This window comes from Anser anser, assembly GCF_964211835.1.
Source record: "Anser anser genome assembly, chromosome: 28".
Classification (NCBI taxonomy): domain Eukaryota; kingdom Metazoa; phylum Chordata; class Aves; order Anseriformes; family Anatidae; genus Anser; species Anser anser.
The window spans coordinates 2,422,368-2,449,656 of record NC_139749.1 but is presented as its reverse complement, the minus strand read 5'-3'; the positions used below and the strand labels follow the sequence as shown (position 1 = coordinate 2,449,656).

Sequence of the window (27,289 nt, the reverse complement as noted above, 5' to 3'; positions counted from 1 at the left end):
CCGCCGGGAGGACCGCGTCTCGCTGGTCCGGGAGGCGGAAGCGGAAGGCGAGGCCGCTTCCGGGACGCCGACGTGGAGGGGTCGGGGCGGCGGAGGCGGCCGGCGGTGGGGGCGCGATGCTGACCAAGTTCGAGACCAAATCGGCCCGGGTGAAAGGTAGCGGGGGAGGGGGGGCTCGGGGGAACCAGAGGGGGCCTGGGAGTCGTGGGACTGGGCCGCGGGGGGAGCCCCGGGGGGGTCCTGAGGGGGGCTCCGGGGGGGTCCTGAGGGGGGCTCCGGGGGGGTCCTGAGGGGTCCTGAGGGGGTATCCGGGGGGGTCCTGAGGGGACTCTTGGAGGTCTGGGGGGGGGCTCCGGGGGGGTCCTGAGGGGTCCTGAGGGGTCCTGAGGGGGGCTCCGGGGGGGTCCTGAGGGGGGCTCCGGGGGGGTCCTGAGGGGGTATCCGGGGGGGTCCTGAGGGGACTCTTGGAGGTCTGGGGGGGGGCTCCGGGGGGGTCCTGAGGGGTCCTGGGGGGTCCTGGGGGTGCTTCTGAGAGGGGCTCCGGGAGGGTCCTGGGGGGCCTTCGGGGGCTCCTGAGGGGGCTCCTGGGAGGTCTGGGGGGGTCCTGAGGGGGCTCCGGGGGGGTCCTGAGGGGAGCTCCGGGGGTTCCTGAGGGGGTCCCTGGGGGGTCCTGAGGGGAGCTCCGGGGGTTCCTGAGAGGACTCCTGGGGGTCTGGGGAGGGGCTCCGGGGGGGGTCCTGGGGGTGCTCCTGAGGGGGGCTCCCGGGGGGTCCTAAGGGGTGGTCCGGGAGGGGGCTCTGGGGGGGTCCTGGGGGGCCTTCGGGGGCTCCTGAGGGGGCTCCTGGGAGGTCCGGGGGGGTCATGAGGGGGGTTCCTGAGGCTGCACTGGGTGCTTTGTCCCGGCCTGGCCCCTTCATCCCCCCTTTCCGTGCCTCGGCAGGGCTCAGCTTCCACCCGAAGCGGCCCTGGATCCTCACCAGCCTGCACAACGGCGTCATCCAGCTGTGGGACTATCGGATGTGCACCCTCATCGACAAGTTCGACGAGCACGACGGTCAGCGGGGGGGTGAGGGGAGGGCGGCGGCGTGCGGGGCAGGAGCAGGACTGGGGGCCGAGGGGGGCGGCGTGCGGGGCAGGAGCAGGGCTGAACGGCTCTGCGGGGCTGCCGGCGGTGGGTGTTGCACCCTGCTGTTCGTAGTGGCCGGCTTGGTGCTTTCTGAGCACCGCTTCCCCGCAAATAAAGTGGGGCAGGATTCGTTTCTGGTGGAAAAATAGATATGTGGGTATAAGTACAAAGGGTTTGGGTGCTTTGCGACGTTTTTCTGCAAGCGTGCCGATGAAAAGGAAGGTGTTTAGGAGTGGGATACCATCCTCTAAAGTGGCCTCTTGTTGCTTTGAACCTTTCAACTTATCTGTAGTAAAAAATGCAATGGGGAGTGCAAAACGCCCCCCTCATGGGATGTAAGGGACTGTTCCAGCTGTCAGTCAGCCTGCCTCGTCCAACCTTCTCTTCCTTTTCATAGGACCCGTTCGAGGGATTGATTTCCACAAACAGCAGCCTCTGTTTGTTTCTGGAGGCGATGACTATAAAATAAAGGTAACCTTTTACTCCTTTTACAATTTTTCTTTAAAAGGCATTGCCCGGGGAGGGAATTTTTCAGGAATTATGATTCTGCTGTTTCAGAGGAATTAGTGGTAATTGCAGCAAGTTGAAGTCTTTTTATGGCTTGCATTAGAAATATCTTAAACTGGAAGAGGGAGAGGCTTGTAGGTGAATGAAAAGACTAAAATCTTTAGCCTATTGCAAAAAAGCACAAAAAAATCTAGCTGGCTGGGGCACGTACCCTCATTGCGCTGCTTTTGTGTTGCTCAGGTGTGGAATTACAAACTGCGCCGCTGCCTTTTCACTCTGCTCGGACACCTGGATTACATCCGCACCACCTTCTTCCACCACGTAAGCTCCTCTAGTACTTACCCCGGTGCGTGCCCGTGTTCCTCCTGTGTGAGTGGAAATCTCTTTTGCTTCCTTGGATGGGAATCTTTGCTAAGGAAGCTCTGCCAAAGGAAAAAGTAGAGGCGTGGTCCTTTTTAGAGATGTGAGAGGCATAAATTCTGCCTCCTAGATCTTAAGTGAAATAAAATAAAAGAGGGTAATTTTGGGCGGCAACTGAAAAATGCTGGAGGGAGGGAATGTGTGTGGGGGTGTATTATTTCATGTGCAAACTGCTTTGTCTTTTTAGGAATATCCGTGGATTTTGAGTGCTTCTGATGATCAGACCATTCGGGTTTGGAACTGGCAGTCCAGAACTTGTGTCTGGTAAAATCAGTGGATGCTTTAAAAATAACTGTAGGGCTTGGGTGCGAGCTATCCTCGTTTGTTGTTTTCGAGTGGGAGGTGATATCGATATTTCAAACTGTGCATAGTTGAGGGAACAGAACTGACAAAAAAACCCCAACAGATTAGTAATGAAGATTTCTGTCAGTTGTGACTTTTGCTCACTTACGTTGATACTACTAAACACGTTTGTAAATTCCTGTGGTGTTTGGTTGAAAATTTTTCGAAGTTAAAATAAGATGCAGCGGTGTTGATACCGGTGAAGTTACTGATATCAGTGAGCCAGCCCCTGAATGTTCTCATTGAGAACAGCTGTGTTGAGTAGCTGTGATAATTCTTGAAGAGTTCTTCAAGAAGAATTCAATTCTTCAAGAAGAATTCTTGAATTCTTGTATTTCCCTTCCAAGTATTATCAACCATATTCCTCTTTGTCCCTTCTGAGACTGAGCTTATTGCTGTTGGTGCAAATCAGAGTGCGTGCTAATGTATCTTATGTTTAAATGGCGTTTTCTGTCCTTTTTGTTGTAGCGTGCTGACAGGACACAACCACTATGTGATGTGTGCCCAGTTTCACCCCTCTGAGGACCTGGTAGTGTCAGCCAGCTTGGATCAGACTGTGCGCGTTTGGGATATTTCTGGTGAGCTGCCCAGATCGAGGGGGTGTCCGGTGGCAAGGCCCACTTCAAAACTGCAATTGCTGAAAGCCAAACGAGGCAGGCAAAAGTTGGTTCCGACCCGAGAGCAGGAAGAGTAGCCTGTCAGCTCGAGGAGCCTCAGGAAGAACGTTAGGTGTTTGGCAGGGATCTAGTCCCCCTCATTTTTCAAGAAGCTGTAGATTGTTGGCTGAAAGGGACTTCTGGGGCTCATCTAGTCCAACTTTATGCTTGAAGCAGCCTTCTGCAGCAGTAGATGTGAGCTGTAGGTTTGTGCAGCCCAACAAACTCTTAAGAGTTTGATTTTTATAGCCAACACAGGCAACAAGTATTGCTGTCAGAATGGGCAACGGCGCTGTCGGCTGATCAGCTTTGCCAATGTGCAAGACTTGTAGGAAAAATTCTAAACATTCTGGGTCACCTTGATCCCTTTCAAGATCTCTTGGAGGCAGCAGCAAGTCATTTGTTCTGAGATAAAGATAAAAAGGCCTCTCTGCTCATCGCACTATGGGCAGGGGATCTTTTTGGTGGCTTAATTGTGGGTAGTGACAGGACGATAACGTTAGGAATTTCTTCGTCGTCCGGTCTGCTTGTCTTTCATAAAGCAAGGCGTGGCCTGGAGATCAGAGCAGGAGTTGCAAGTCAAAAGTCCAAAGTCCTTTGCTGATGTCTGAGGTGTTCCTTAGGTTATACCTAAGGCCACGAGGTGATTCAGTGGAATCGCGTAGGATCCGTAAACAAAAAGCTAAAAGCCAAGAAAATAGGTGGAGAAGGGGCCGGTGGGAGGACTAAGGACACAACTTAAACTATTCTAGAGACAGACCGAGGCCCTTCATCTGATCTGCCGCTCTCGCCATTGCAGTTTTGGTTGGGCATGCTGCGTTATTTGTAGTACACGCTCAGACATGGCCAGCTGTGTCAACAGTAGGGGCCGGGGACAGGATATCCTGGTTATTTAAAACCTGTCCCCCTCTCCGTACTGCCAGCACGGGGAGTTTAACAGCTATTCTGCTAGGAAGCTTTGCTGCTGCGTTCTCCCACAGACGCTCTCTCTCAGCAGAGTTCCAGCTGCCAAATTGGTTTGGAGATGGTACAGGGCTTTTTTTTTTTCCTCAGCTGATATGTGATGAGGGGTTTTAGAGACATGCTGAATTATTGACTCAGCTGTCGCTCCAGTCAGACACGACACTGCAGGAATATTAGCGTGTGGAGAAAAACACGGGTAGATGTTAAACAGATTGAAAATAGTACTTTTTTTTTTTTTTCTCCCCCAAAAAAGTTTTTCCCCCAAATGGCTTCCGTCCTCAGCAGGACTCTGTTCTGGCTCTAGCAGCCTGCTGGAAATGGTTATTTCCACATTTTGTCTGATTCCTGTTATCCACATAATCCTAATCAGAGAGAGCATCATGTGATGTTGAGCTTTAACTCCATTTCTGAGTGCTGCTTATAACTTGCAGCTTCTGCTGACATCAGTGGGATTATTTTTCACCAGGCTTTGGGGTTTTTAGTACTGGATCTTTGATGCCCCCAGTTAAATGAATTTAAAGGTCGTATTCCAAATTCTCCCTCCCAAAACTCAGCTTTGTTGGTGGCTGTGGCAGAGTGTGAGGGATGAGGAGCATGACCCAGACCAGACCAGGGTGAAGATTGCCTTGTAGTTCTGAACTCCCACAAATTTACTGGTCTTTGGTTTGAAACCTGCTGATAAAGGATCTTCAGCATAAAACAAATAAGCTGGAGGTTGAAGGGTCTATTTCCTGCTAATCTGCTGAGAGAGAGTGTGAATACAGTCAGAATAAGCTTGTTTATATATTAAAATGCATGAACATTTGTGTTGTACTGTTCACCTGTGCTGTGGAATGAAGTCCTTGCTCATGTGGCTGATATTAACCTGCAAAATCTACAAAATAATCTGTTTTTCTCTTGTTTCTTTTCAAGTATTAACCAGTGAGGAGGATGCTGGTGGTCTTACTCTGATCAGAGTGCTTTCTGTCTGCGCTTTAACACCCACCACACACCAACTCCTGTTTAACCTTCCTCTTGGTTGGCAAATAACTGATGTCTGTTGCTTGGCAAAAAACACCCTTGTTCCGTCAGGACTCCGTTTAGTTGATCTGGGTGACGTGCTTAAGTGAGGATCACCTGAGGGTTTGGGCTGGTGGTGCCGAGACGCCCTGGGACTGGGAGGATCTCGGCTGAAAGTCCCCACGTGGCACCCGTAGACCTGGGCTGCCTCTCCTTGAGCACCACCTTCTGTGCATGTGTGGTGATGGCTGGCAAAACCTTTGGTACAACTTCAGCCCCCACTTCGCTTCTCTGCTCATCCACTGAACGCGGGTGGATTGGAGGGGCCAGAAGGAACCTAAGCCCAGCAGGGGTGTAGTCAGTACCCAAGAGCCCTCTTTAGTTTCCGCCTTGGGTAGGTTGCTGACCTCAGGTATGGGGCCCGAATTGTGAGGAAGATGATAGAAGAAAAGAATTTGTAAAGGACCACGTACATGTAGGTCAGTGCTGTCTCTAACACATCAGCCAGGTGTTCCAGAAAATGGGTGCCAGGAGTGTCCTGATGCTTCACTGGTCTCTTTCTCCTTCTTTCCTAACTTCCAACGTGTGATTCACCGGCAGTATGTTGCCCCTTTTCCTCTGGTTGTTCTAATACCTGCTCTTCTGAGTGCTTGTGTGCATGTCCATCTGAGTCTGCTCTTCAGGTTTTTTTTGTTCTTCTAAACAGCTGTCCCTAGAGTGCCTAATATCTGCCTTTCTGCTGCCAGTCCCCTCTCTGTCCCTGCTCTCTCCCCAGAGCAACACAGGAAGCTGCTATGTTCTGCGAGTGTTCTGCCTTTCCTTAGATTTGTGCAGTTATGCCAGAAATTTTCCACTTGTGTTCCAGTCCTGTTTCACTGGCTTGTCAAAGGCTCAAGTATTTTCTCTTCTGAAAATCCTACGTTTCTTCCCTCGCCTCCTCTGGGTTATGTATGTTTTACTCCTCCTTTCTGGGGTGGTTTGTGCCAGCTTTGTAGAAGTTTCCACTCAGCCGTTCAAGTTCATCATCATCGTTACTTGGACCATCTGTGTGTGCACCTCACTCGGTGTGCTGAGCGTTTGTGCTTTGCTCTGAGGCGCTGCTTGTCACGGTCATTTCATCAGCCTAACTTCGCAGGAGGGTTTGTTGAGATGCTGAGCTGCTAATCTATGAGGAGTGTGGGAATGAGAATTGCAACTAGAAAATAATTTTTGCCTTCTGTATCGTTTATTCTCTTCTTGTACTTCCCTCTCTGTTGGTCTCCACAGAAGTGCAATTCTTCATTTATCCTAGACAGATTTTTCTTACTCTATGAACTCCATGATAGCTTTCTTGGGCCAAGTACTTTTGAATCTAAAAGGGTATTTTCTAAGTTCTGTTTTAGTGTTTTATGTACAGTCTTTCCCTGTGCACTGTCAGATGAGAGTCTCTTTTCATTTCTTTCCATACTGTGTTACATTGCGTTTTAATGAGGAATGGCTTGAAGTACGTCTGTTTTAATTGGGAAAACTTAGTGTTCTTCAGAATCAGGAACAGGCTTTTTTTTCCTATAGTTTTAGCTCCCCCAAAATATCCTGTGCCCAGGCAGATTGATGACCTCAGGATTATGGATTTGGGCAGAGTGGCATGGTTGAAAAGTCCCCTGAAAGCTGCAAGCTCAATTCAGTGAAGGAGGAATGAGAGGAAGAGAAATCAGAATGCCTCAGCCCTTTGCTGAAGTGCCACTGTCTGTGTCCCAGTGAGCTGAGGTGATCCTTTCAGTGGTGCACTGCATTGCAGACTTTTCTTTTTGGTATGTCTAATCTTAGCTTGTGCTTTTGGAGGAAGTGGAAGGGAGTCCTGGATATGTCTCACCCTCTTCCACTCCTTCAAGTTCTCACTTTCCACCTGAAGATGTATGTAAACAACATGGGAGAGCGCTCAACTAGTTTCTGGATAAGGATTGTTGCCTTGATTATATAATTTCTGCTTCCTCCACCCTGTTTCTCCTTCCCCTTTGTTCTGCAAGGCCTAAGGAAGAAGAACCTGTCCCCCGGAGCTGTGGAATCGGATGTCAGAGGAATAACAGGGGTGGATTTGTTTGGGACAACAGATGCAGTTGTGAAGCACGTTCTTGAGGTACAGTGTCAGTGTGTGTGCTCTACAACCTTTTCAAATTTGTTTAGTTGAAATCCTTGTGACCCAAATGACGCTCTAAAAGGCCAGAAAAATAGCAGAGGGAAAAGAGTTAAAATACCAGCCCCGGCTCAGTGGAGTAACGTGCTCCAAGAATTCCGTAAATTGAAATCTGGAGACGTTTGCACTGAAACCTAACGAGTACCGTTCTCTCTGTATGGCTAAAAGCTCCATTAAATAGCGGACATTATTGCCTTGTGTTACTGGAAGCAGCATTCTGTAATGGCTTGTTAAAGCTGGGAAGTGGTGCTGCTCTGCTGGTGAAGGATGGTATCTGCAAAGCTCGTTACTGTGGGCAAAGTGTGTCTAAGCATTTGGTATGAGCAGCATGGCGTACAAAAAATAGCGAGAGCTGCGTCTTGGCAAGCCCGTCTGCAGTCTTGTCACTTCGTTTTTCCTTTGCTCGTTACGTTCAGTCACTAACCTGCTTCAAGTGACTGTTTTCTTTTTGCCCTGTAGGGCCACGATCGTGGAGTGAACTGGGCTGCCTTCCATCCCACAATGCCGCTTATTGTGTCAGGAGCTGATGATCGACAAGTGAAGATCTGGCGGATGAATGGTAAGTGGATTCTCCAGGGGGAACCCCTGGGGAGAAGGGTGTTAAGAACTGAAGTTTGTTTGAACGTTTGTAGGCTGAACCTGAAGGTAATTTACATTTTGCAAGCATGTATGTAGGATGCAGTGGTAAATAATCCCAAACAGCGTTGGCTTTTGCAGTCTGAAGAGGGCTCAGTTCCCGAGCAAACACTTCTAGCTGCTTTTGATTTGCATGCACTGCTGAGCAGAGGTTTGTAGGAACAGAAAAGATTGCCTCTAAAGTTTTTTTGAATATGCGCCAATGGAATAAGAAAGGGAGATGATTCTAGAATGAGAAGCACTTCACCAGGAATGGATGCCCTTTTGCCAGCTCAGTCCAGCTAAGCTATATAAAATTCTTTGCACCTTTTTGGAAACCTGGTTTATCTGTTTCTCAGGCAAACTGTGCTAGCAGTTAAACGTCACAAAAATAAATTGCAGGGAATGGTTTAGTAATAGGCTGATAGAGCCCACTTCATTAAGGTGTTTGCTGTGTTTTCTCCTGTGGAATAACTTAACCTGTTCAAGCATTAGTTTCCTCTTTCTTTTCCACTTCTGGTTAGAATCCAAGGCCTGGGAGGTTGACACTTGCCGAGGACATTACAACAATGTCTCGTGTGCCGTCTTCCACCCCCGGCAGGAACTGATCCTCAGCAATTCAGAAGACAAAAGCATCCGTGTCTGGGATATGTCGAAACGGTTAGTGCATGTCAGGCGTCTGCCTCAACCTCATCGTGGAAGTTTTTACACATGTGAGAGGCCTGCAATTATTCTTAGAGAAACTGAAGACCAGAACTTCTTAAAACATTAGTTCTAGTGTTTGATAATTACTGAGAAAGAAATGTTTTTCATGTTTGCTGTCCCTTTGAGATGCGTGTTATGGGCAAGGCTTGCAATTGTCTGAAAGCAAGTGGAAGAAGACTGACTTGTCTAGTGATGTTGCTGCTGCAAATGTTTTAAATGAGAATATATTATTTGGCAGAAGGTTATGAATACAGTGTTTTGAACTCTGTGTGGACTCCCCATGCTGAATGCTAGAGATTAGTCTGAAGTTTGGGATCTTTATTTGGGGACCCGGAGCATACGGCAGAGTTTCCATTTTGTTTATACTCCTTATTTCTTATGTTGCGTGTTTAGCACGGGTGTTCAGACCTTTCGCCGTGATCACGATCGCTTTTGGGTATTGGCAGCTCATCCCAACCTCAACCTCTTTGCTGCAGGTAAAAAACAAAACAAAACAAAAAAAGCATTGAAGGGCTTGGTCTTGGCATCTCCATGATGAGAAAACCCACAGGATTCAATTCACGTTTGAATTCTTGCATGCCTTTTCCCAGGCCATGACGGTGGCATGATTGTGTTCAAATTGGAGCGTGAGCGGCCTGCTTATGCTGTGCATGGGAACATGCTGTATTATGTGAAGGACCGTTTCCTCCGCCAGCTTGATTTTAACAGTTCCAAAGATGTTGCTGTCATGCAGCTGCGAAGGTAAGAGATGAGTACTTAGCATATTATGAAAGGCGTTGCTAGCATCTTTAATCCCTTGTTAGTTCCTCACGTACAGATAGGTCAGATTGTCACATTCTGCATAGATGTAACTTTTTTTTGTAACTGGCTTTAAGTTTGCAGTAATTCAGACTGAAATGCCAGCTTTCATTTATAAAATGCTGGTGTTCTTACAGTGTTTCCAGGTGGTTCAGGAAATTCATCAAAACAGCATTTTTTGGCACTCAGTTTATTTAAAAAAAAAAAGTGAAGATGAGTGTTAGAAATAATCTTGTTTCACTGTAACTTTCTTTTATTTATGACTTCTGTTCAGCGGTTCCAAGTTCCCTGTGTTCAACATGTCATACAACCCAGCTGAGAACGCTGTCCTTCTCTGCACAGTAAGTCAAGTTTTGCTATGTAACGTGCTAAAGAACTTTGCATGAGGCTGTGAATGGCAGTTCTTTGAAATCCCACCCTGGAAATTTTCCCCCCATCTTTGCGCAGAGAGCCAGCAACTTGGAGAACAGTACCTATGATCTGTACACCATTCCCAAGGATGCAGATTCCCAAAATCCGGATGGTAGGCACTTTCTTATTTCACATTATTCCTGTGAGCGTTTATTGTTGTATAGCTGTCTCCTCCTCCTCCTCTCTCCAACTATGTGTGTGTTATATATAAAAAAGTTTCATTTTTGTAAGCCTCTCAGTGGATTTTTTTTCTTCATGTTTCCCAATGTCCCTGCAGCACACATCATTTGGCAGGCTTCCTGCTTACTATATCACACGACACTGACTTGAAAAATTCATGTTCATCCCAAACTTTTACTGCTACAAATATATATTTTATAATTTTGTTATTAGTAACTTTCCATTTTCCCTTTCGACGCAGCAGGCAGCATTCCTGGCTTGTCAACAGAGATGGATTTTAACCATATATATTTTGTTCGAAGAGGTTTTATACTCTGAAAAGTGGCTGTAAAAGTGACAGTGCCAGGGTGCCAGTGTTCATTCTTCCTCTCGGCAAATTCCAGATCAGTTTTGTGCAATTTACAAGTCAAAACATGATTTAGGAAAAGAAAAAAAATCTTTCTCCTAACTGTGAATTCCATTTGGGATCTGAAACTCCAGCTGGTTTCTCCTGCCTCTGTCGTCATGGCAGTAAAGATTTCGAAATGAGTGGGAGTGATGAATGTGTTAGACTGGAATCCAGCTCGCTTGTTCTCACATCTATTGATTTCTGCAGATCTAATGAAGGGAAGGTTTCTTTGCTGAGTACAGTCAGCAGGTATATTTGGAGAGACAGAGAAAGGGAGCTTTTTGGTAACTTTATATAGGTGAAATGCTACTGAGGATATTATAAATATTAATTTTGATTGAGTCATTCAAAGCTGACTTGTCTGGGGACACCTGGCTTGTCACCCTTTTAGAGAGGAAAGGGTTTATTCCAGAAGAGGTTTTATCCTCTTCTGGAGGAGGAGGTGTCAAGGCCTCATGAAAACTAAGCACCTTTAATGCATTTTCAAGAACAGCGTGTAATTCTACTAGCTGATAAATATTTTCTTTAACAAACTGCCGTGTATGCAGAGTTCTCGTGATTTCCCTGGTCTGTAATGTAGATATTTAACACGTGCACTGGATTTCTCATCCTCGTGCCCTTCAGTTTATTTACCTGACCTACAAGGGAAGCTAAACTTCCTTATCACCCCTTAATCATCTTTTGGGTAAAATACTTCAGTCGTTTTCTGAATGAGGTACAGCCAGTGTTAAAGATCTAAAGCCAGTAAAAATGCTGCGTTGTGGCAGTTCAGAAAAACAGGTGAAGTTGCCATCAGAAAACCCTAAGCAGAGCTGGAAATAGAATTTAGACCAGTCTTTCTTGCGTAGGGTAGTAACTGAGGGCTGAGGCAGTCAGGTTTAAGTCATTTGTTCGGCTGTAGATCTGCCACAAACAGTACTGTGCGTGGTGAAATAGTCCCCAGTCTGGTGGGTGGGTCTGCAAAAACATTCGTGTTGAGCAGCGGGAGGACCAGAGAGAAGGGGGATTGCGAACTAAAGAAGGAGAAATTTTGTTTTACCAGAGCAGTAGCAACTCTCTCGCCTCGCTTGTTTGTTCCCTTCTCCTGTTTCAAAACCTTCTCTGCATCTGAAAAATCCTGCAGCATGGTTCTTTATGCGTGTCTGACGTGCAGAGCGCTGTGTTTGTATTAGCATTTTAAAACTGAGAGAACAGCTGCGTGCTGCGGAGAGTGCAGCCTTTCTCCTCCAGCTCGTTATGTCAGTTTGCAGGGGGGAGAGGGAGGGGGGCTTACATTGAAGCCGGGACCCTCGCTGCTCGGTTTGTTTGGCCAGCAAGGCTCCGCTCGTTAGCTTGACAGACTGTGCTGTCGCCCAGGATGGCCCGCTTCAGCGCCAAGCAGTGGCGTTGGCGGTACAGACAGCCACTTGTCTTGTGCCTTGGCTGGAGAGAAGGGCTGGCGCTGGCCATGCTGCGATCTGAAAGGACATCGGGGGAGGAAATGAGTCTTGCGAATAGCCTCAGGTTAAACATGAATTAGTAGGAAGCAGCTACAACAGCCAAGATGGGATCAAACAAGACTGACTAATGTGTTGCCATAAGAGCCTGCCAGAGGTTTTATTCACTGCCTGCGTCTTTCTCTCCCTAGCCCCTGAAGGGAAACGTTCCTCCGGGCTAACAGCTGTGTGGGTAGCTCGTAACCGCTTTGCAGTCCTGGATCGAATGCATTCGGTAAGGGGACAGGCTTAATAGGGTCATCTTTTTAACGGGGAATATTGTCATTTGGAAACGTGCAAATGGAATAGTGGGAGATTGGGTTAACAGAATTATTGGAGATCCACATAGACTGGCAAGGCATTCTCAATAGAAAGTGAGCTGCAGATAACACATGAAGAAATATAATACAATGAAAATGTAGGGAGTTGAAATATTATTTAATTTATGGTAAACGCTGGCTCAGTTGCTGGAAGCCTGCTACTGCAGGTGAGTTCAGAAATGACAGCTGACCAGAACAGGGCTGTGAAGCCACCCAGGTTGCTTTCATAGCATGCAAGTAATGAGGAAATGCTGAAAAAGCAGGTTAGTTTTTTATAAAGGTCTTTGATCTCACTTGTGGAGTGAAATAGAAAGAAGGGGGAAAGAAAGTCATGGAAAGTTCTCCCCACTTCAGTTTACTTGGTGGAAAGGGAAAGAAAAGTCTTACTCTTTGCCCAATGCAGAGTATTTATCTATTTATTTTGTATCTGATTCAGTATTTTTTTTGCCTAGTATATTACAGTTTCTTGTACCTGTTTTGTTACTCCTCCCTGCCTTCCCTTTCTCTCCTTGCAGTTCTCCCCTTACAACTTCCTCATCTCCTTTATTTACCCTGTGTTCGCCCACCCTCCTTCCCTTCATGTTTACTTTGTTCATATACTCAGTGCAGGGAGAGCTTGAAAATTATACCAGCTAGCTGACAACGACAGCAGTGGGGTTAAAGGGAAAGCTCGCACTCCTATGTCTGCGCCCTGGTAAACTTAAGTTGTTGGGTTTTCCAGAAGGATAATATCTGATCCTGTCTTGTGAAAGGCTTTGTATTTAACTTGGGCTCTTGAGGTTCAGTTATACAAAAATTCTGAGCTAAAACGATCCTAAATTTCTTTGTATATTCTATCTGACTGCCCTGTGTTGCTGTGTTTTGTTTTCCTCTCATCGAATGGCAGATCCTAATCAAAAACTTGAAGAATGAGATCACGAAGAAGGTGCAGGTGCCGAACTGTGATGAGATTTTCTATGCTGGCACAGGGAACCTGTTACTGAGAGATGCAGACTCCATCACCCTCTTTGACGTGCAGCAGAAGCGGTAAGATCCAGTCTGCTGGGGGAAGTTTTAATATTGTAATCCTGTTGGCGTGTGCCCTCTAGGGACAAGTAATAGCTATTAATGCACTCCAGAATTCAGCATCAGCTGCAGGCTGCGTCAGACTGATCCAAACCACGGCTAACAACTGTTAGGGAGAGCAGAGTGTAAACATAGCCAAGGTGCAGTTTATGCTGCAGGCATTGTGCCATTGATCATAGGGAGATGTGTGCCATATCCTTATAAATTCTGTGACTACAGAATCGGGTACTATAAAAGTGGAAAGAAATCAAAAACCCTATACTCAGTCAAGCTAAGCTTGCCCGATGCCTTGTCCCTTAGGTTTTCTATCTGTTCAAAATGCTTTTAAATTGGAGCATGATAGCAAGTTTGTGCTGGTTATGTGTTGCTAGCCACAAAGAAACAGACAAGTAGCTGGTGCTTTTGGCCATCTTTGTCAGTTTGAGAAGGTTCTGGATTAGGAGCAGATAAATGCGGTGTGTCTTGATAGCTTATGTCCCAGAATTTGCTTGGAGTTTCATTTCCTTATTTCTGTGTCTTTGTCTTTCTAGTGTTGTTGGGAAAGTTATGGATAAATTTATTAAAGCAAATTTTACTTGTAAATACCTTATTTCCTTTGTTCTGTTAAAACCATCCTTAATCATCTCCATATTTTTCAAGTCAGTTGTCACCTCAGATGTGTTTGTTACTGCACAGGCATGGAGAAAGCTTTGTTTTGTTGAACTAGAGAGACACTGAATTTTGTTGCGTGATTTTGTAGCTTCAGAATTGCATCAAGAGGATTCAGAGCATCTGCAAATTGGGCTCAGTGTATTGGAGACTGGTAGCTGATTATAGAGCTTGCTGTGGAGGCATATTGTTCAACTCTCTAACGTCAGTGCTGTCCTTTTCCAGGACTCTGGCCTCGGTGAAGATCTCCAAGGTGAAATACGTCATCTGGTCGGCTGACATGTCCCACGTAGCTCTGCTGGCCAAGCATGGTAAGCAGGGGAGGCTGCAGTGTTTCACCTGGATTCCAGTGCATGCTAGGTCGTTCCTTGGCTGGGAGCGTGTTCCTGTTTTTGTGATCTGCTAGAGTAACTGCTCAGTGCTGTGTCTAGTGGTGAAGGTGCAGCTGCAGACGGATTCAGTGTGAGCCCTGCTGCTTTTTCTCTTTAGTAAAACCTTTTTGCAAGCTTATAGAACAGATGATTTGCTATATTCCTCAAAAAGGATCAGCTATTTTGTCTTTCTTAAAAAAAAAAAAAAAAAAGGGCAGATGGTGACAATTTTGTTGTGGTTACTATCATCTCCTTAATGTCTAAATCTGAATATAGTCCCTATTTCTGGGACTGTGGAAGAGAGAAGCTCTAAGTCAGAGTCAGATATTTAAGAGTAGAGTTACCTGATCCTCCTCCTTTCTGCTTTTGTCTCCAGCCATCATGATCTGCAACAGAAAGCTAGAATCCCTGTGTAACATCCACGAAAACATCCGTGTCAAGAGCGGTGCCTGGGATGAAAGCGGTGTTTTCATCTATACCACCAGCAACCACATCAAATATGCTGTCACCACAGGGTAAGTCTGAGAGTCAAACAGAGTCCTTGAACTGGCCGGCCTCGTGCAGACTACCAGTGTTTTTATTTTTTGTTTGTTTGGCAGATGCCAAAGTTAGTGCTGGTGCAACTCCACTTTTACAGTGTGGATGTACCCCAAGACAGTTAGAGCTAAATAGATGCGCTTGGCTCATGTTTGGGCGCTTACCCTATGCGCTAGTGTTTTATTGCTGGGTTGGGTGGCTGCTCTATTCGTCTGACTGGGGCTTGCAGGCTAAAATAGCATAGTGAGCCTCCTCTGAGGTAAGGGATGTGGCCATACAGAAATGTTGGTGTGCACATGTGCTGTGTGTTGGCATAGGGATCATGGAATCATCCGCACCCTGGACCTTCCTATCTATGTCACCCGTGTGAAGGGGAACAACGTGTACTGCCTGGACAGAGAATGCCGCCCCAGGGTCCTCACCATTGATCCCACAGAGTTCAAATTCAAGCTGGCATTGATTAACAGAAAGTACGATGAGGTGAGGCATGAGAAACTCTGCGCTATTTCTTGGTCATGGCCTGGGGGTTCAGGAGCATGCCTTGCAAGTGACGTCAGCTTCACTGCCTGGGCCTTTTCTTTGCAGGTACTGCACATGGTGAGGAATGCTAAGCTTGTGGGCCAGTCCATCATTGCCTACCTGCAGAAAAAGGGCTACCCTGAGGTGGCCCTGCACTTTGTCAAAGATGAGAAGACCCGTTTCAGCCTGGCACTGGAGTGTGGCAACATTGAGGTGAGGTGGCGGATGGTGCCGTGAGAAGGGCATTTTGGGTCTTTTGGGTCGTCACTTTGGGGATGATAGCTGCCCTACTAAGGTGCAGGCCCTCATGTGGAGGCATGATTTAGTGCAGTGAACTTTGTAATCTCCGGCTTTTCATAAGGGGCATTATCAACAGAGGCCTGTAGAGAAACCTGCTTCTGCAAACCCTCACAGTATTTTTGGTGGGGCAGAGAATCAAGCTCAAGTCTTGTGTGTTGAGCGGTTTTTTTTCAGATCTGACCTTGTAACCGCATCAATTGTCTTGTTAGATTGCTCTGGAAGCAGCCAAGGCTCTGGATGACAAGAATTGCTGGGAGAAACTGGGAGAAGTGGCATTACTGCAGGGAAATCACCAGATTGTGGAGATGTGCTACCAGCGCACCAAGAACTTTGATAGGCTCTCCTTTCTCTACCTTATCACTGGCAATCTGGAGAAGCTTCGGAAGATGATGAAGATAGGTGAGTGCAGGAGAATGAATTAAGAGGTGCTGAGCTCCCAGAGAGAATGAGCAGCATCCCAGAGAAGGCCAAGAACAGCAGAGCTATCGTGACTTTTTTTTGTTTCTGTCTAGCTGAGATCCGTAAGGATATGAGTGGCCACTACCAGAATGCCTTATACCTAGGAGATGTGGCAGAGAGAGTGAGGATCCTGAAGAACTGTGGGCAAAGTGAGTAATGTTAGTCTAATGTGTTTGTCTGGACTGAGGAGCAGCTGGAGAGGTTTTGGGGGTGAACAGTAATTTCTGGAGAGAGATGAGCATAATCTCTTACTGAGAAACTGAACTGGATGGACAGAGAAAGTAACCCAAGAGTCACAATACAATCCAGGAGATGTGAAACCACCTTGGAGCGTATTCAGGTGGTCAGTCGTTGCCTGCTCACACTAGTCCTAAATCCAGTGGCGCCCCTAGAAGTGTAATTGTACACTTTAGTATGCTGCTAATCTTTCCTTTTGACAGTGCGGCCATGCTTGTTGGTATGAGAGGTTTTCTTTCTCCAGAATACAAAGAACACACACTCGTGTTTGTTATACTTAATTCCAGAGTCCCTGGCCTATCTCACGGCTGCAACTCATGGTCTGGATGAGGAAGCTGAAAACCTGAAGGAAACCTTTGATCCCGAAAAGGAAACGGTTAGTGACTGATGCTTCATAACAAGAACCCTAGAGTTTTGGGAAGAAGATGGCAGTGGGACATGGTGTTAGTGTGACTGGCGTGACAGCTCCTTTCTGAGAGGGAGACACCATATTCCTTTTCTGTCACTACTCACAAAACCTTGAGACTGTGTTGCATGGAGGTGGGTAGGTCAAAGAACGGGATTTTCCTTATACGGCCTTTAGCTGTTTTTTGCTCCTTTCTGCTCAGATTCCAGACATTGATCCTAATGCAAAACTGCTGCAGCCTCCTGCTCCTGTCATGCCTCTGGATACCAACTGGCCACTGCTGACTGTTTCCAAGGGGTTCTTTGAAGGAACAATTGCTAGCAAAGGTATTGCTTTATACTTGGAAGGTCGTGTTAAGTTGGGATATGGAGAACAGAGATATTTGTTCCCATGGCTCCTGGTCTGTTGCTGTTAAATCCCGGATTTGCTGTGTGTTACTAGTAGAGGCTGGACTGCAGCTTGGTATTTACATCATCCTCGGCAAATCTTCTAAAAATCTTTGTTCTTTTAACACAAGATAGGATTTGGCAATTGGAGGGGAGAATGCTGGCCTAACTTAATTCTTTTCTTAACACCTGGCCGACTCAGAGATGAGTAAACGAATAATCCTGTCCTTCTTTTTTAGGCAAAGGGGGTGCCTTAGCTGCTGACATTGATATTGACAACGTTGGCACCGAGGGCTGGGGAGAAGATGCAGAATTGCAGCTGGACGAAGGTAGGTAAATTGAAGAGTGTGTCTTACGGAAGTGAAAATGTGTCTGTGTAGGAGCTCTAACTGTTTTTCCACCTCCCCATGCAGATGGCTTTGTGGATGCTGGAGAAGGCTTTGGAGAGGAAGGTCTAGGTAAAGGACAGGAAGAAGGAGGTGGATGGGAAGTTGAAGAAGATTTGGATCTTCCCCCTGAACTGGTAAGGGGCTGTTGAGACGACGATGCTTTTGGGAGGCTTCTCACTTATCCCAGTTGTAGTTACTTAGGAAAGCAATGACAAGTCATGGTGGGGTGGGGACGGGGGAAAAGCATTATGGGCTTCATCAGAGGCTTGGCTACCTCTGATTTCATCTGGGTGCTGGAAACTTGCACGCTAATTGCTGCTCTGTGTGTTCCCCCAGGATGTTCCTGCTGGTCCAGCAGGAGGAGCAGAGGATGGATTCTTTGTGCCACCCACCAAGGGCACGAGCCCAGCTCAGGTAACAGCACACGTCTTTGATTTTTGAGAACCTTTCTGCTTTCTTTCTGCTTTGGTGCTTTTTTCAGGTTTAGACCTTACTAACATTTCATCTGTGAGCACAACACAGGAACTTGTTAAGGGGAACGGGGGGTGATGAGGGTAAGATCAGAAAAACATGTGCGTATGCACAACTCCTCTTGTATGTTTTTTTCCCATCTTGTAGGTGTGGTGTAACAATTCACAGCTTCCTGTTGACCACATTCTGGCAGGCTCCTTTGAGACAGCAATGAGAGTAAGTTACACTTGGAGTTCCTGGGGGAAAAAAATGCCCTTTTCCCATGTATTTTTATTTCTGATCCAGTCTGAAGCTTTGTTTTGTGTTCTACTGTGAATCATTTTATGCATTGTTTTCTCTGGATGTAAAGTAAGAAGTTCTGTGAGCCTGAGTGATGACTGTGGCTTCTGTATGGCCTTGGACAGCTTTTATTCAGCACATCAATGTATTCTTTCCAGCTCCTTCATGACCAGGTAGGAGTAACAAACTTTGGACCCTACAAGCAGCTGTTCCTGCAGACCTATGCCCGTGGCCGTACGACCTACCAAGCCCTGCCATGTCTCCCTACCATGTATGGATACCCACATCGCAACTGGTAAGCAGCTGGGTTAGTTCCTCTTCTGTGCTTTTTTCCTGGTGCCGTATACCTCCCTGAGTCTTTCACTCTCAGTTCTGAAGGGAGGAGCCTTCCTGTTTGCTGGACGTTAATAGGAAGCGTGTTCCATCTTTAGTGGGATTTTTCTGCTGATGGTTAGATGTTAAGATGTTGAAGAGCTATTTTTATTTTTTTTGGTGAAGACAGAGTGAGGCAGTCGGGTGTTGTCTTTTCTGTCACTAATGCCCTGCCTCTGACAAAGCTAGGCTAAAGCTTGGGATGTCTAGAGAAACACAGATGTGTATTTTTAGTGGTGGCTGGAAACTGCTGTAGAAAAATGAGCCAGATTTTTCTAGTGTGTTAATGCAAAGAGAGCTGGGCACTGAATGTGACAACTAATGGAAGCACAGGTGTCTTTTATGCTAAGCTAATGGCCAAGAAAAACAGCATGGCCCTGGGTCAAAACGTTGCTGGTATTTGCAGCTGAGCTGACTGTGTAATGCAGGTGTGTTCTTGCTGGCCCCTGTATTAGTCCTGCTTGTACCCCCATCCCCTCTCTGCCCCCAGGAAAGAAGCTGGCTTGAAGAATGCTCTCCCTGCTGTGGGACTGAAGCTTAATGACCTGATCCAGCGCTTGCAGCTGTGCTACCAGCTCACTACAGCTGGCAAGTTTGAGGAGGCTGTGGAGAAGTTCCGCTCCATCTTGCTCAGTGTGCCCTTGCTGGTGGTAGACAACAAGCAGGAGATTGCTGAGGTGAGGGGCAGATCTCTTCTGTCCGTATTGTCTGCATGCCTCTGGGGCAGGAGGCCAAATGCTTGACTCCGTCTTCCTCTCCCAAAGGCCCAGCAGCTGATAGCCATTTGCCGGGAGTATATCGTAGGACTCTCAATGGAGATTGAACGGAAGAAGCTGCCCAAGGAGACCCTGGAGCACCAGAAGCGAATCTGTGAGGTACAATAACTCTGAATTTCCATGCTGAGTGCCTGGGAGAAGCCTTTGGGTTTAAAAAAGCGTCAGGAATCCTGAATTCTATTTCCTGCCTTCAAAGCAGATGTGGCAGTGATTACCTGGGAGGGGTCGGTGTGTTTCTTGGAGCATTTTCAGGGCATCCAGTTTCTCACGTCCTAGGTAATGATTGCATCCCCACTTTTCCTCCTTGCCCCCGCTGCAGATGGCTGCCTATTTCACCCACTCCAACCTGCAGCCTGTCCACATGATCTTGGTACTGCGCACTGCACTTAACCTCTTCTTCAAACTCAAAAACTTCAAGACAGCTGCTACTTTTGCTCGTCGGCTGCTAGAGCTGGGTCCGAAGCCTGAGGTGGCCCAGCAGGTATGTCTGTGAGGTGCACTGCCAGAAATATTTGCTGTGGCAGACCGTATTTGGACTGCCTCTTAGCTGCACCTCTGGTTGATGTGGTTGCTTTTTGCAGACCCGCAAGATCTTGTCAGCGTGCGAGAAGAATCCCACTGACACCTACCAGCTTAACTACGACATGCACAACCCCTTTGACATCTGTGCCGCCTCTTACCGACCCATCTATCGTGGCAAGCCCGTGGAGAAGTGTCCACTTAGCGGAGCCTGCTACTGCCCTGAGTTCCAGGGGCAGATCTGCCGTGTCACAACAGTAAGGGAGTCTCTGTTGCGACCCAGTCTGTGATGTTTTCTGCTGGAATGGATTCCAGCAGCTTCCCCCTTGTGCCCCCTATCTTGAGTCAGCATGGGTTTTGAGTCAGTGGCAGGGAACTTGGCGTTTGGGGTGGAGCAGATTGGGAATTGTGAAATACAGTGTAGGTTAAAAGTCCCCTTCAGGGACTGACATTGCAGCGATTGGCAATGTGTGTTCTTCAGAACCATCTAGGCTGTCAGCGCAGCATACAGGGTCAGGCTGTTTTGTTACTTTTGAACGTTAATTATCTCCCTTTTATCCTTCAGGTGACAGAGATCGGCAAGGATGTCATTGGGCTGCGGATCAGCCCACTCCAGTTCCGCTAAGGCACGTGCCCATCCCAGGGAGGTGTGGGATCAGAGGGAAATGGTCCCGTTTCACAGCACAGTGTGGAAACTTTCACCTCCCACCATTCCAGCTTCTAGTTGTCTTTTCACCGTAGCTAACCTGTGCTGTGTCATAACTGCTCTTCCCCACCCAGGAATGCTGTAGCGAGGCTCTCTGCTGCTTCTAAGTAGGGATCCTGTTTCTAACTTGGGATCCTGTTTTCGCATCTGATCCAGCTGATGTGATGTTTTGTGTACCATTGCTTCCAGGCATTTTTATCCAGAGGATAAAGTGTGGTTCTTGCTGAGACCTGGGTATAGTACAGTGCGCTCAATAGAAACTGCTCAAGAGGCAAGGACTGCCTCTCACGTCCTTTAGTGTTGGGCTCCTAAAAGAAGTGCTCAAAGATCCTGCTGCAACCTGGGCAGCAGGAGGAGTCAAGCCTGGGTCTCAAAAAGAGGCTGGCACTGTCTGGAACCGGTACCGAGGCACTGCTGCCCTCAGAAGTGGCTGGAGAGCAGCTAGGCAACCAAGTGCTAGTGTTGACTGTTTTGTTGTCCTAGTAGCATTTCTCAACATGATCTGCCTCTTACTACATGAATAAAGTAAATTGACTGTCTAGATCTTCCTGTTCTGCAGCTTAGTTGTTCTTACTGATTTACAGCAGATACCACATTACATTTCCTCTTTTCACGTCCCACCTCCCCCTCCTTTGTGCTGTTGAGCTGCCAGATCTGAAGAGTTCTGAAGTTTCCAGAAAATGGAGGCAGCAGTAATGAAATAACGAATCATGCCAGCAGGGGCTGCTTCTGCTAATTATTAGTGTGGAACTGCTGTTGGCCTGTGCTCAAATTGTCCTCACCTTCCCATGTCTAGTTGTACTGGTTGGTATTACTGTGGCTTTCCATGTGGTACTTAGCAGCCTGGAGGGTCTTCAGAGCCAGGCAGATTGTAGTTTCCAGGAGTGACAAGTTGAACCCTATGTTCTTGCACCAGTGGAGAAGCAGAAAACCTAGAGTTCCTGCTCCCTCTGTGGCTGGACTAGTTGCCTAGTTCTTTCTCTGAAATAAAACCATGCCATACGCTAGGATTTTAAACCTTTATTTTATTCATAAAAAGGGGGAGTGGGAATGTCCCAATCTTAAGGGCGCTCCTTCCAGTTTTGCATGGGTTTTGTTTGAGGAATGTTGGTAGTGGTGGGGCAGATGAAAGTTGCTGGGACTAGTGGTTAGGGGCCTGAATAAGCAAGGCGTCGTGGCAGGCCACTGCGATGCCTCCAATGAGGTTCAGGAACTCCTGGAAGTCCAGCTGCCCGTCACTGTTCAAATCGAGTTTCTTCATCATCCTGTCCAGGACAGCTGGGTCCTTCTGATTCTGCAAAAAAAGAGATTGGGATCAATGTCTGCCTCGAGGCAAAGCTGTCCTTTGCTGTACACACCCAGGTACAAACCTGCAGCTGCTGAGTTCATCACCAGCAGCAAGGGTTTGGCAGAGGGAAGCAGAATTTAGCTGGGGCAACTCCAATCAGGCTCTGCTCTGGCTTCTGGTAGAAGTGAGGTCTTTCCCCTATCCCCCCCCCCCCCCCCCCCCCATGCTCATGTGGCTGAAGTCGTTAACTGCCACGGGCGACTCCTGGCCTGGATTTCACTCACCTTTGTGAAGGAAGCCAGCTCAGTGTTCATGAAAGCCAGGAACTCCCTCTTGGAGAGCTTGCAGTTGTCCCCTTCGCGCCCTGCGTACCGCTGGAAGACGGCCAGCAGGGACTCGATGCAGCGTTCGGTCTCGGTGGGGGACACCTTGGACTGCAGGAGTGGAGCAAAAGCAGAAGCTCAGGCCCGTGCTTGCAGCGAGCTCTGTGCTTGCAGAAGAGCACAGACAGCTTCTACAGGGAGGCTGGGCTGAGAGAGACCTCCTGCCATCCCCTTTAGGGAGCCTGCTGTGCCCAACCTGTCCAGGTGCATTTTTTCCTCGGTATTCCTTTTTTTTTGGTGACCTGCACAGCTCTTCGGTGAGGAGGGACCCAGGGGAGGGGCAGGGAGTGGTTTGGGCAGCACCTGGGTGCCTTGGGAGCATGGAAAATTCCCTGGGGAGACACCAGCAGGCGGAGGGAGGAGGGCTGCTCCCTCTGGCTTACTCAGCGCTCTCCAGCATGGCTGGGCTGGAAGATAAACCTTCCTTTCCCTCCCCCTGCCCTGCCTGGCCAGAGGAGAAACTCTGAGTCACCAGAGAAAAATGTGAGCGGAGCAGCAGCGGAGTTGGCTCCCCAAACTGCTGCTGCCTGGGCTGGGGGAGCTGGGGTGGCTCCTGAGCCTCCAGCAGGGCCAGCCAGGCCCTAAAAGCGAGGGGGCACCGGGAACATGGGGCTCTTCCCCCTCCCCAGGGCTCCAGTTTTTGGGAAAAGGGACCTCGCAGGCAGGGCTGGGTGGAGTCCGCCCTTCCCTCCCTAACCTCAGCATCCTGGGGACTCCCTGCCACATCCTGCCCCGCCTGAGGCTGAATTCAGCCTTTTTTGGTTAAAGTGAAGTGGAACCGAGTTGCTTCCTTCCTGAACCTCGTTTTTTCATCTGCTGGTCCCCCTGAGCCCCCAGCCCTGGTGCTGTGAGCTCAGTGGAGGCAAAGCCACAGCCCTGGGCCCAGTGCTGGGCAGGGGGAGCAGCACTGGAAAGAGGAAGGTGAAGGGAGGGAAGGGACTGAGGGGGGATAAATAGGGGGCAAATGTCCCCTTGCTGTTTTCCGGCAGCCTCGGGACCCTCTGCTCTCCCACTCTGAGCCCCCTTCCAACCCCCCCTTCCCTGAGGAGGCTGAGCTCAGCCCTTGGCCCCGTTCCCTCTTCCCAGTGCCAAGACCCGGCTCGCTTCCAGCTTGGGGCCTCTTCCCTGAGGGAAACGCTCCAACGCCCTCTCCCCCAGGCCCGGGGTCGTGCTCACTCACCATGGCTGGGGCTCCGGGCTCGGCAGGACCGCGGTTCGGTGCGAGGTAGAATCGAGACGGGTGTGAGCCTCGTCCGCCACCGCCCTGCCAGCGCCCAGCCCCGGCTCAGCCCCCTGGGCCACGTTGGGCAATCGGCGGCGCTAACGGCAGATCCCGACGTGCCTGCGGTCCCCACCTCGGCCTGGGCCCCTCCTCCGGGCCCTCCATCCTCTTCCCTCCTGCGTTTCATTTTTTCATGCTTCTATTTCCTCTTTTGTCCATTTTTTTTTCCCTTAGTTTTGTCTACTTGTCTCTTTATGCCTTTTTTTTTTTTTTTAAACCCAGTCTTCTCAGGGCTGAGCCCTGGAGCTGCCTCGCTGCTCCCCACAGTACCCTCGGGCCTTCCTCTTCCTCCAGCGAGCTTTGGGCACCCCTGAGGGCAGACCCCCCCCCCCCCCCGTGTCCCTGCCCCTTCCTGTGCTCACCACCGGCAGAGCTTTGCCAATAACCTGTTATTATTTGCCAATAACGTGTTACAAGCTCAACCTGCTGTAAAAAAGGGGGCAGCTGCTCTCTAGGGGTGAAGGCAGCCCCATGGGGTCCTGCTGCAGGCAGGATTTGTCCCAAGCAGCCTCAGTCCCTGTGCCGCTGGAAGGCTGAAGACAGGGAGAAGCAGAAGAGGGAGAGGAAACACCAAAAGGCAAAGTTTTGGGCCCACCTCTCTCCCGGCTGGGGGGCTACGGGGGCAGAAACTGTCCTGCTGGGTGCCTCTGCCCCGGGGGTGTCCTCACCAGCCCTGCCCTGCCCCTCCCCATCCTGCGGCACCTGGGAGGCTGCTCAGACACGTCAGCCTGGCCTTGCCCACGCCATCGCTGCAACCGCCGTGTGGTGACGTCCTTGGCACTCAGTGTGGATACGGAGCCGCCCGCCCTGGCCCCGATTTTTGCCCAAAAGCTTTGAGGGGAGGAAGGGGGAGGCGTGGAGTGGAGAGGTTGGGGGGCAAACATCCTCAATCTCATTTCCTTCCTTTCTTTCCCCAATTCCCTTCCCATATTTTTATCTGTGTATTGGGGAAAAATACCTTCTCCACCACCACCCTAAATCCCATAAATAGTTCATTGCAAATGAATCAAAAAGATTTTCTGATGCGGGGCGCTGAGGGCAGGAAGGCTTCTGCTCTTTGGTCTGCGCTTCCACCTGCGGTTTGCAGCCTCCTCTTTGTGTTTCCTGAGCGCTGCAGCAATGCTCGCTCCTCCGCCCGGCTTTTATCTCCCCCTAGCTTTTATCTCCCCCTTTGCAAGAGCAAATCCCGGAGGGGCTGTGGCCTGGCCCCAGCCTGGCTGCGGTGTGGGATTTGGGGAGATTTCTATTTCTTGCTGCTGCTGCTGTGTGTGTTTGCGATCAAGGCGCTGGCACCGTTTGCAGACGCACCATCTGTGCTGCCATATGTTTGTCACCGGGACATGCAACGGTCACGTGCATGAGAGAGGGGTGGCAGAGAGCAGTGCCAGTGCATCCGTCTGCCCCAGCTGGGACAGACCCCTCTGAGTACCCCTAGCACCACGTCCAAACCATGCCAGGAAAATGACTGTGGCTGGCCAAGAGAGAAGGCCTGAGTGCTGCGTCAGGCTCTGGTGGACCTGAGCTGCCCTTGTTCCTCCTGGCCAGCCCCAGCACCAGCCAGAGAGCTCTGGTTGCACCTAGGCGCAAGTCTCAGCCACTGCTGGGGTCATCCTCGCTTCTCGCTCTTCTTGCAAAACTGCAGCCCCATCTGCTGCTGAGAGAATTGATTCTCTCTTGCTCGAGAGAAAGGAAAGTGAATTAAATCAGGTTTTCTCCAGGGAGGGGTCATGAATGTCTCCATCCATGGCCAAGTGCACCGTATGTGGGATCTGGAGCATTTTGCATGCTGTGCTGTTGCCTCTCTACTGCCTGAGGACCCATGAATGGGCCTGCTTGTGGGGTAATTCAGGGGAAAAGGCAAGTGGATACCTGAGGCCGGGAAACTGCACCTGGGTGGCTCCTACCTGCCCATCTCTGCATGGATCTGGGATCACAGTGTACACTGGGAGCCCTTGGAATTATGCAGATCTATAGTGAGGACCACAAGGTTAGAAGTGTATGGGCTCCAAGACATACAGTAGGGGACATTTGTAATTTTCAGCAGCCCCTATCTGGATTAAGTGCCTAGAATCAGGAGGGATGGGTGATCTGAACTGGGACACCCTCCCAGTGGGCTGAAGCCCTTGTAGAAATTAGAAGGAAGGATGAAGGATGGCAGCAGTCAGTGCAGTCATCAGCTATTTATTGTGATTTTTCATGCAATACATCATTGTGAAGTAGAGAATGACCCCCCCACACCCACCACCACCATTACCCTGCAGTAACCACAGCAGAACTCAGATGCTTCAAAGCGTCCGTGATGCTGGAACTGGGATTCTGCTCAGTTTCCAGGAGAGCAGAAAGGTGTAACCAAAAGCTATGAGCCTACAAAGGTGTTTATCCCAGTCTCAACAATTTTCGGGCCCCAGAAAGAGTATGGTTAAGCTCCTGGGATTATTATTATTATTATTTTTTGCATTGCACAGCAGAAGCTAACAAGCAGGAGAGCCAGCCATGGGGCTAGGGAGATGTGAGTGCACTGAGATGCAGAACTGTCATGCCCCAGGGTAAAAGAGATGACAGGGACACAAAGGACTGAGAGACCCAAGGAATCCAATTAGAGCAGAAAAGTGACTAAATACTGCATTGGGGTTGATAGATATGATGCAGGAAGGCAGGAGCTGCGGATCCTGGCATAGCTCTCTGCCTTCCCTGGTTGCTGAGGATGTGTTAGCTGGAAACCCCCCAAAGCCACTTGACACCTCGCAGAGCCCCGTTAACCCTTTGAATTGAACACTTCTGTGCCACTGCACGGTGGCATCCTAAGCTGAAAGCAGAGAGCAGAAATGATCCTCAAAGAGGCTTGGAGAAACCTCACCAATGCCACAGAGGGGATGACCCCTTAAGATGCCTTGGCCTCATCCCTAGCAGGTTGGCTCGTTGCCTTCTGTGAAGCCACGGGGCCGGGGGAGCCCTGGCTCTGCTTGGTGCGAAGACGGGGTTCCTCTTCCTGTTGAGGCTGGTCACTGCTTTCTTGCTGTGGGCTCTTCTTGATGTTTTCCTCCTCTCGTGGCTGGCAGCTCCTCTCTGGTGGGGGAAGCTCTTCATCCTCTTGGCAGCAGTCAGCTTCATCCCTTCGGGGTGGCTGGGGACATTGCTCTTCTACAGCTCGCTGGCCTGGCTCATGAGCTTTCTGTGGCTCTGGAGCCTGTGATAGAGGCAGGCAGCTCTTGGCCTCCCTGTCTTTGCTCACCTGGCAGCTGGATTCAGACTCCTGTGGGACCTTCTCCCTGTTGGCTTTTGATCCATCACCCTGGCACTGGTACTTCTTTTCTTCTGCATCGGGCATTCTGGGGTGCTGGTTGTCACTCCCATCCTCCCTGGGCTCAACCTGGTGATTATCACTCTTCACACCATCTGATTCGGGGGCAGAAGCCTGCTGAGATGCTACCTTCACCCCTACTGCAGACCCGTCTTTCAATTCAGCTTTCTGAGGCTCATCAAGCTCCTCTGAGTTTTCCTGGGAGCTGGAAGCTGGCAGCTGCCGTTTTTGACACTCATCCATACCTAGTTTCATCCTGCACATGTCCTTGTGCTGTGGCTCTTCAGCCTCGCGTGTTTTGCCATCGTCCTTACAGGATTCTGCCTTTGGGACACTGCTCTCTACGCATGGCACAGCTGGTGCCTGGGGTGACACATAGCATTTTCGCACATAGATAGGCTGCTCCAGGTTGTGGGGCTGATGACAGACAATCTCATAAGTGGTAGCATTGGGATCATTCAGGTTCTGGATTACATGGATCAGGTACGCGATGGTCTGAGGCTCGCAGGGACCAGGG

General features: G+C 49.1%; 2 protein-coding genes across 2 annotated transcripts; one reads left to right on the top strand and one right to left on the bottom strand.

The window, feature by feature from the left end:
* The first annotated feature begins 14 nt into the window (after nt 1–14).
* On the top strand, nt 15–21,061 carry COPA (COPI coat complex subunit alpha). Its single transcript, XM_083813846.1, has 33 exons — nt 15–156; nt 941–1,054; nt 1,524–1,597; nt 1,874–1,954; nt 2,241–2,317; nt 2,864–2,973; nt 7,020–7,129; nt 7,646–7,745; nt 8,326–8,461; nt 8,900–8,982; nt 9,097–9,247; nt 9,579–9,645; nt 9,752–9,827; nt 11,911–11,993; nt 12,965–13,104; nt 14,017–14,102; nt 14,539–14,677; nt 15,017–15,179; nt 15,285–15,431; nt 15,728–15,917; nt 16,031–16,126; nt 16,502–16,590; nt 16,823–16,946; nt 17,246–17,335; nt 17,420–17,529; nt 17,732–17,809; nt 18,014–18,082; nt 18,304–18,440; nt 19,008–19,194; nt 19,282–19,392; nt 19,613–19,774; nt 19,875–20,069; nt 20,378–21,061. The coding sequence occupies exons 1-33, from the start codon at nt 117–119 to the stop codon at nt 20,435–20,437; spliced, it is 3,675 nt and encodes a 1,224-aa protein (XP_083669972.1). The 5' UTR covers nt 15–116; the 3' UTR covers nt 20,438–21,061.
* Nucleotides 21,062–21,523: 462 nt separating this feature from the next.
* On the bottom strand, nt 21,524–24,170 carry S100A11 (S100 calcium binding protein A11). The gene is made up of 4 exons (XM_083813849.1): nt 24,067–24,170; nt 23,370–23,781; nt 22,091–22,240; nt 21,524–21,812 (listed from the first exon to the last, which is right to left on the bottom strand). The coding sequence occupies exons 2-4, from the start codon at nt 23,370–23,372 to the stop codon at nt 21,660–21,662; spliced, it is 306 nt and encodes a 101-aa protein (XP_083669975.1). The 5' UTR covers nt 23,373–23,781; nt 24,067–24,170; the 3' UTR covers nt 21,524–21,659.
* Nucleotides 24,171–27,289: the final 3,119 nt, after the last annotated feature.

What these genes read in the sequence shown, in the direction of transcription:
- S100A11 (XM_083813849.1), bottom strand. An exon ending in AGCTGGCTTCCTTCACAAAG is followed by an intron (nt 21,813 to 22,090) that starts GTGAGTGAAATC and finishes CTTTTTTTGCAG; the next exon opens with AATCAGAAGGACCCAGCTGT.
- COPA (XM_083813846.1), top strand. Translation starts at nt 117, where the DNA reads ATGCTGACCAAGTTCGAGACCAAATCGGCCCGGGTGAAAG. An exon ending in GCGCGTTTGGGATATTTCTG is followed by an intron (nt 2,974 to 7,019) that starts GTGAGCTGCCCA and finishes TTGTTCTGCAAG; the next exon opens with GCCTAAGGAAGAAGAACCTG. An exon ending in CCTGAAGAACTGTGGGCAAA is followed by an intron (nt 16,127 to 16,501) that starts GTGAGTAATGTT and finishes ACTTAATTCCAG; the next exon opens with AGTCCCTGGCCTATCTCACG.